Here is an 8584-nt window from a genome sequence, read left to right as displayed (position 1 = left end):
TGCTGCATGGGCCGGCCCATTAAAAGGTATATAGGGATTTCAATCACTAGTTTTGGGAAGCTTTGTGAAGCTTCCTAGCCGGTTTTATTTCTTTCTTTCGTATGGTTTTTTCTAGATCGGTTTTGTCTGGGTTTTACTTTTTTTATTTTTTTCTTTATTCTTTATTATTCTATTTTTTATTTTTCAGAATGCAACTTTTCAATATGAATGAACTTTATCCAAATTTGTGAACTTGTTTTCAACATTGATGCCCAAATTTGATGAATTTTTCAAATTTAATGAACTTTTTTCAAATCCATGGACTTCTTTTCAAAATAGATAATTTTTTTAAATCAATGAAATATTTTCATAATCAATGATATTTTCCAAATTTGTGAACTTTTTATCGAAATTGATGAACTTGTTTCAAATTTGACTCCGTCGTGTGAGCTAGTAAGCCACTCCATCGTGTAATCACAAAATGAACCACGTATTGATCGCACCGCATATCACTGAGTCACCGACTGTGCACACATCACACACGACAGAGTACAAGACACTTATACATACGATGTTACTTATAAACTGCACCCGTAGCCACTTCCCCGATGCCCGCGTGCAGCACTTCTGCACGATCCGTTGATAGCTCAGCTTAACATCCGCCGCAACGCGTGCGTTAGCTTATCGTTGAACTCATCGAAGCTCCGCTGCAATGACCCGCCGTGCGCTGTGGCGACCTTGAGCGTCGCCATCACCTTCTTCACCGCCTCCCGGAGCTCCTCCCCTTCTTTCCCAGACATGACGCCCTCGATCCTGGCCCTCACCTCGTTGGCGAACACCGCGCCACGGTACCCGATGGGCATGCCGACGCGCCACTTGCGCATGATGAGCCATCGGTTAGTGACCTGGTCGGTGAGCAGCGGGAAGCAGAGCATGGGCACTCCCGCCCACTACGATCCTGGAACATTACAAGGATGGTGTGGGCGCCCTAGGTGGGTCGAGGATGTTAGGTCCTTGATCTTACCCTTAGTAGGTGACGCGATCAGCTAGTGGCTCTCCATTTTTTTTAGTAGATACTGCCTCTCCTTTTATCTCCTCTTGCTCTTCCCACTCGGCAGCCCAAGGGGCAAACAACTTGGGGACAAAAGGAATACATGCCCAAGCCCTGAGAGCGCTATCAGGCCAAAAAACGTAGAAACAACGACTTCAAATGGGCCGACACGAGCCAAAAACAGGCGCGGGACGTGGGTGCTGGACGGGAAGGTTCGCACCAAAAATCAAGCACCAACAAATCAAGCACAAATTTTCAATCAGTAGGGACTGGTTTGAGAAGCTTATAGACGAGATTGTATCTTTTATTACAAACAATCTAACCATTATTTCTAATGAATAAGTCTTATCTTAGAAAAAGGCACAAACAGAGCAAACGGAGATGGACTTAGATGAAACATTATCAAATCTCATCTAGAAGTAATTTAGCAAATCTGATAACATTTGACTGAAGTCAAACTTCATAAAGCTTGGCTAATTTTATAAGAAAAATACATTCACAATACAAAATCAGTAGGTACCATTAGATGCATCACAAATTTAATTTTTAAATTATATAACCTAATATTATAGATGTTGATATTTTTATGGTCAAACTCTATGAAATTTGACTGTAGACAATTCTCATATGCGGAGAAAACAAGATCACACTTCACAACACTGAGTCAATGACTGTGCACACACTAGACTCGACAGATGTAAAAAAGTCATGAAAAAACGGAGTGAGACAGTCTCTTATACTCCCTCCGTTTGGAAATACTTGTCGAAGAAATGGATATAAATAGACGTATCTAAAACTAAAATACATTTAGATTCATCCATTCCTCGGACAAGTATTTTCGTATGGAGGGAGTATTCTTTACTGAGGAAGTAGTATATGTAGAACTAGATGTTATGGCTTTGATATCATGGAGGTTATAGAAGTCTATATAAATGAGGAACTCATAAGACATTACGGAAAATAGAATCACATTCCACGTCCATTGATGATCTATACCACTTACCGATTGCACCACATGGCACTGAGTCAATGACCGGGCACATACTACACACAAGACAAGAGTACAAAGACGCTTATTCGCGGCCACTTCCCCAACACCCGACATGCGCGCTTCTGGCCCATCGGCCGGCTCAGCTTAACATCCGCCGCAACGGCACGTTAGCTCATCAACGAATTCATCGAAGCTCCGCTGCGATGACCCGCCGTGCAACGTGGCGGCCTCGAGCGTCGCCCTCATCTTCTTCACCGCCTCCCGGAGCTCCTCACCCTCTTTCCCGGACATGACGCCCTCAATCCTCGCCCTCACCTCATCCGCGAACACCGCGCCACGGTCCCCGATAGGCACGCCGACGCGCCACTCCCGCACGACGAGCCGCCGGTTAGTGAACTGGTCGGTGAGCAGCGGGAAGCAGAGCATGGGCACTCCGGCCCACACGCTCTCCAGGACGGAGTTCCACCCGCAGTGCGTGAGGAAGCCACCCAGCGCGGCGTGGGAGAGGACCTCCACCTGGCAGCACCACGGCACCACCAGCCCGCGCCCGGCGGACGCGAACCCCTCGGGCAGCGGGTCCAGGTCGTCAGAGCTGACGATGTCCGGCCGCATCACCCACAGGAACCTCGCGCCGCTGGCCAGGACTCCTCCCGCGATCTCATGCAGCTCCTGCTTTGTGACGTGCGCGTAGCTCCCGAAGGAGATGTAGAGCACGGAGCCCGGCGGCTGCGCGTCGAGCCAGTGGGAGCAATCGGACTCGGCCCACATGGAGGTGGCGACGGCGCTGCGTGCGAAGCCGGCGGGGAAGATGGGCCCCACGGCATAGAAGGGCTTCTCGGCGCGGAGGGCGGCGATGGTGGACGGCTCCAGCTCCTCCACGGTGTTGCAGAGGACATAGTCGGCGCCCCGCGCCTCGTCGAACGCCTTGAAGATGATGCGGTGCACCACGCTGGTGGTGTCCGTCTCTTGGAGGTACGACATGAGCTCGTGCGGCTCGATCGCCGGCACGCCTGGGATGTAGGTGATCGTGTCCTTCCGAGGCTCTGCAAAAAAGGAAGCTTCAAAATCGATGGCATGGCAAACCATTTTGCAGCAACCAAATTTACTACTACTCCCTCATTTTAGTGATCTAAATACTCTTATATTTTTTTTCAGAGAGAGTACTTGGCAAAAATATTAGTGGCACTCTGTTGAATTGAAACATAAGCATATTGGAGTGGATTCCAAACACCGTATTTTTCACCGTTGCATCCGAAGTGGCCGTTGTTGGTGAGCAGGTGAACGTGGTAGTAGAGGTTGAAGATGAGCGCGGGCTCCGTCCAGAAGGACACGTACGCGATGCCGAACTTGCTGGCCAGCGTCGCCGGCCACACGAAGAAGGTGTCAGCGACGAGGCACGTCGCAGCCGGGTCGACGACAACGCGGCCGAGCACCTCCTCGACGTGGCCGGGGAGCGCGTGGAGCAGCGAGCCCATGAACTCGTCGTGGTGCAGCGACCGGTCGAACCCCACAGGGAGGCCGTCGCTGACAAGCTCGTAGCGCACGTCCATCCCCGACGCGCGTGTGCCGGCGAAGAAGTCATGCCCGGCCGGGTCGACGCCGAGCGCGCGCGCCGTCTGGTCGTGCACGGCCTCCGTGTTGACGAGCGTGACGGCGAAGCCCCGCGCTGCCAGCCGCAGCGCGAGGTGCGTCACGGGGATGACGTGGCCCTGCAGTGGGTACACCACCACCACCGCGTGCGGCTTGGCCTTGCAGCCGCCGCTCGTCGCCACGCCGGCCTCCTTTTGCGCCATTATCTTATCACCTAGTACTACTCCCTAGCTAGCTAATTCCTTGGGTTTCCTGCGAACTGTCACTCGCGGTTCACTTATATTGACCCCATGGTACGTCGTGCCAAGAACGCACCTCAGCCGGGGTCGGGCGGGACTACCTTATGAGATCCGTCGTTATCTATGTAGCCGCCGGCCGGCGGCCGGCATCCGGCGGTGTGATTTGATTTTCACTGGCTACCGCTTTGAAGTGGAGTAGTAGTGGTGTTTGTTGCCCGAAATACTCTTTGGTTCGTTGGGTGTACATACACCCCATATACGAAAAAAACAATAAATAAAGAAAAAAACAAAAAAAGTTTAGAAGTTTTTTTTCAATAAACTTGACATTTTTTTGCATTAGTATATAAATTTTTACGAATAAAAAATCAGCATTGACTTAAGGGCAAAAAAACAACCACCACCAGGTCGCCGCCCATCGCCATGCCGGCCTCCTTTTGCGCCATAATCTCCTACCTCTAGCTAGCTGATTCCTTGGGTGTTCCGCGAGCTATCACTCCCATTTCTCACTTATATGATCCCGTCGTCAACATCGGTGTGACCGCATTATTGACCAATTGTGGTACGTGGTGCCAAGATCGCAAGACTTGAGCCCGTCGTTATCTCTTAGCCGGCCGCCCGAGCCCAATTCGTGCTTATGAAATTTGTTGCCAACGTTTAGTCAAAATTTGCGTACTTCGTTAATCTGGTGCGCGCACGCACCTTGTCTGGTTGCGAGACGAATGGCGTGGTTACACGACTGCGTGGCTTACCAGCTGCAACGATATCTGGCATTTCTGTACGGGGGGAGAATGCGCAAGTGATGTAAGGTTTTTTCTTTTTTTGCGAGGAGATGTAAGCTGACGATGATCGCGACGGAGAAGTCGGGCTTTCGTTTTGAGACCGTGCAGGTAAGTTGCTTGGAATGGGACTGGCTAGAGACTAATAGGCTGAAAATGAATTAGGATCAGTCGACTTGTTTTCAGTTGTCCGACGACGAACCAACGGCCAGAACCCAAATCATTTTTTTTTCTGTTTTTCTTCTACACCTTTTCTGTTCATCTTCTGGCCCGAACCCCCAGCTACCACCGGTCTAACCGGCTGACGTCGCCGCCCGTGAGCTCCCACGCCAACCTCGCCGCCCCACCCTTCTCCCAGCCGCCACCCCAGCCATCCCTTTAAGCCCAGCAAACCTACAGATTTTTCCGATGAGCCTCCACTCCCCGCACCCCTAAGATAGTCACATGGCGAGCCTGCACCCCTAGGATAGACATCCGGCGATCCTCTACGCCCCGCACCGCTAAGATAGTCACCTGGCGAGCCTACACCCCTAGGATAGACATCCAGCAAGCCTGCACCCTGCACCCCTAAGATAGACCCAGAGACTCCTGCTTCCCTGGCAGGCCGGGGACTGCTGCTTCCTTCCTCCGAAATTGACTGACCCAAATATCATATTCATAGACTGACATCCAGCTAAACTGGCTTGCAATTTGTATGTGTAATGAGTTAATTTTTTAAGTTGTCTGATCTATATATATCCAATGGCTGTTGTGCTCTCTCCTTCCTCCAGCCGGCCAGCTACCTTCTTCTGAAGTAAACTGTCGAGTGTCGAGTCTCCTGTGCAGTGGAATACTTTTCCTGTTGGGACCAAGTCGGGTGGCGAAATGGAATTGGTATTTTCCACACACACACAAGAAGCCAACAAGAAGGAAAAGGAAACGCCATCGCTCTGCCTCCTAGCGATTGGGGCACACTTCTCCTGTCCGTATACACAATTATGGACCCGCCAGGGACACACGTGGTAAGAAACAGCGATGGCTGGAAGGAAAGGAGCAAAAAGCTAATGCAAATATGTGATGCTGCTACGATCGATCGACGCCCAATGAACTTCACTAGTTCAGTAATTAACATGCACAAAACTATGAACTCCTGACGCATGGTTTTGCAACGTCGTCATGCATGGTGCATCGGGATGTATATGAGCGTGTGGTAATTTGTAGTAGTAGTACCTTTGCAGTTGAAGTGGCCGTGGTCGGCGAGCAGGTCCATGTGGTAGTAGAGGGCGAAGATGAGCGCCGGCTCGGTCCAGAATGAGACGTAGGGCACGCCGAGCGCCCTGGCCAGCGTCGCCGGCCACACGAAGAAGGTGTCGGCGACGAGGCAGGTGGACGCCGGGTCCAGGACGACGCGGCGGAGCAGCTCCTCCACGTGCGCCGGGAGCACGTGCAGCACGCCCTCCATGAACTGGTCGTGGTTCAGCGACCGGTCGAAGCCCAGCGGGAAGCCGTCGCTCACCAGCTCGTACCGCACGTCCTCCGACCCGCGCGCGCCGGCGAAGATGTCGCAGCCCCGCCGGTCGACGCCCAGGGCGCGCGCGGCCTGCTGGTGCACCGACTCCGTGTTGACGAAGGTGACGGTGAACCCGCGCGCCGCCAGGCGCAGCGCGAGGTGCGCCGCCGGGATCACGTGGCCCTGGAGCGGGTACGGTATCACCACCGCGTGCGGCTTCGGCTTCGTCCGGCCGCCGGTGCCGTTTGCTGCCATGTGGCCCGGTGCGGCGGCTTCAGCGAGTGCGAGCCCGCTGGGCCGTAGACGTGGGTAGTGTCACACGCTGTGAGTGAGAGAAGATCGACAAGGAGGAAGAACGAATGGTAAGCAGCAAGAGCGTATAGGGAGGGGCGTGAGAGTTGAGCGGTGGACGTACGCTCGTACGCAGGTGGGCGCCCGATTCAGTTGGCGATTTGCATTTGGTGAAGGAAGGGTGTACCAGTGGTGGGGCTCCATGACGATGACGTACCTGCGGCTGGACATTGGCGACAATGCATGATTGCGTGAACGTCTACCACCAAATGCCATGTGGTGTTAAGATTTTTCTTTCCGGAAAAACCTCCGATCTGTTCATCAACTTTTAAGGTAGTACAAAAAAGGCCAGAAGTAAAAATTACATCCATATTCATAGATCACGACTACAAACACGGAAGCGAGTCGAAGACGTGCCGCTGTCATCGCCCCTCCATCACCGAATCCGAGAAAACCTTGTTGTAGCAGACAGTCGGGAAGTCCACGTGCTAAGGCCTTAGAGGACCAACGCATCAGAATAACAACCGCCGCCGATGAAGGAAGCATAGATCGACAATATCCAACCTGTAGACACACCAACATAGAGGAGACCGGATCCATCGAACACAAACGCCGACCGAATCTCACGAGATCCATCAGAGACAAACCTTCACGCGCCTTCCGACGACGCTAGAAGCATCATCGGAACAAGGACTAGGCGGGGAGAAACTTATTCCATCTTCAAGGAGCCGTTGTCGCCTCATCTTCTTGAACAGGACACAAAACCCTACCAAAACTCAAAACAACTCTTAAAACGAAGCCCTCCCACCAATAAAAGACCGGGATCCACCACACCATCATGGCCCTAAGGCCACAGGAGATGAGGCAACCCGGCATGACGCAACGAAAACCCTACATGCCTGCCTCACGAGAGCAGACGTGTGCGTTCATGATTTGAGGACTATGATAAACTGCATGATGATTGGTAACAGATTAGAATAGGTATCAGTCCACCCGCGCAAGCTTAGATCAGTCACCTCCTTCGTCTGATCCTGAAAATTCTGACTGTTTGATCTATCACGCAAGTTTTGACCTCATAGGTGGTTTCCTGGAGCGATTTTCTTCGGGCTTTTCTCGGTACGGTTTTTGTGCCTTGTTTTTCCGTTTTCTCTTTTAGTTATTTGCTTTTTTATTTTATTTTCCATTTCCTTTTATTCATGCTAATTTTTAAAATTCGTTAACTACACTAGCGAACTTTTGATTTTTTTTTTCAAATTTGTGAACCATTTTGCTAATCTGTGCAATTTTTTCAATTCCATGAACTTGTTTTATCAAAGTCACAAACTTTGTGAACTTTTTCAAACTCACATTTTTTGTTCGAACCTTATTCAATTTTGTGATTTTTTTTAAATCATGATCTTTGCGCACATTTTTCTAATTCACAATTCTTTTTATCAAATTCGCCAACTTCTCAAAATCCATGATTTTTAAAAAGTTGATGAAGATTTTTAGAATACATACAAAAAATTCAAAATGGCATAAAAGTATTCAAATCTACGAACATGTTTGAAATAATGCGTGAACTTCCTTCAGATCCGCGATGCTTTCTCAAGTCAGAGAACTTCTTCCAAATTTGTAATATTTTCAAAATTTGCGAACCTTTTTCAAATTCATGAACTTTCTTGAAAAAAATTAGTTTTAAGATCTGTGAACTTGTTTCTTAAATAAATATATACAAAACCAGATTTTGTTTTTTTCTGACATACTAGTATTTTTCTTACAAAACTGCTACAAGCGAGCAGTGGCTAGCACGAGAAAATGCTACACCTACGTAACAGATCTTACGTGATTAACGTAAATTATTAAGGGGCATCTTTTGATTGTATGAAATCAGCGAAGGAGGCCCACTAGTTGAATTCAGGGGGAGATGTATCTTTATTGATTAGGGATAGAAAGTTAGATAGCTTTTCGTAGGAGTTAGGTCTAGCATGGATAGGGCCTGGCAAACTTGATAAACTTGCAAGTGTAATCAAGGCAATTAGCTGCTCACGTCCTTTTAACTTAAACATGTTGGCCATATGCATGCATGGTATCCTCAGGCCATTTCTAACCGATGTCCTATCTCGCCGTAAGAGAGTATATTTGACTTTTTTTCTCCTTTAAACCACACCTAACCGATTCTTAGATTAGCCACAATAA

General features: G+C 49.6%; 1 protein-coding gene and 1 pseudogene across 2 annotated transcripts; both read right to left on the bottom strand.

Moving 5' to 3' along the window:
* Positions 1-631: 631 nt before the first annotated feature.
* On the bottom strand, positions 632-2135 carry LOC123157621 (UDP-glycosyltransferase 86A1-like; annotated as a pseudogene).
* LOC123180194 (UDP-glycosyltransferase 86A1) lies at positions 1941-6590 on the bottom strand. 2 transcript variants are annotated; one of them, XM_044592165.1, is made up of 3 exons: positions 6014-6590; positions 3265-3454; positions 1941-3064 (listed from the first exon to the last, which is right to left on the bottom strand). In XM_044592165.1, exons 1-3 carry the CDS (start codon positions 6368-6370, stop codon positions 2166-2168), a joined length of 1446 nt encoding a protein of 481 aa, XP_044448100.1. In that variant the 5' UTR covers positions 6371-6590; the 3' UTR covers positions 1941-2165. The 2 variants fall into 2 exon arrangements, with proteins under 2 accessions (XP_044448100.1, XP_044448099.1); XM_044592164.1 differs by lacking the exon at positions 3265-3454 and having other exon boundaries at positions 5836-6578.
* Positions 6591-8584: the final 1994 nt, after the last annotated feature.

The sequence above is a fragment of the Triticum aestivum genome, chromosome 1D, assembly GCF_018294505.1.
Source record: "Triticum aestivum cultivar Chinese Spring chromosome 1D, IWGSC CS RefSeq v2.1, whole genome shotgun sequence".
In the NCBI taxonomy this organism is placed as follows: Eukaryota; Viridiplantae; Streptophyta; class Magnoliopsida; order Poales; family Poaceae; genus Triticum; species Triticum aestivum.
Note: the sequence above shows the minus strand (reverse complement) of the source record. Positions and strands in the feature narration are given on the sequence as shown.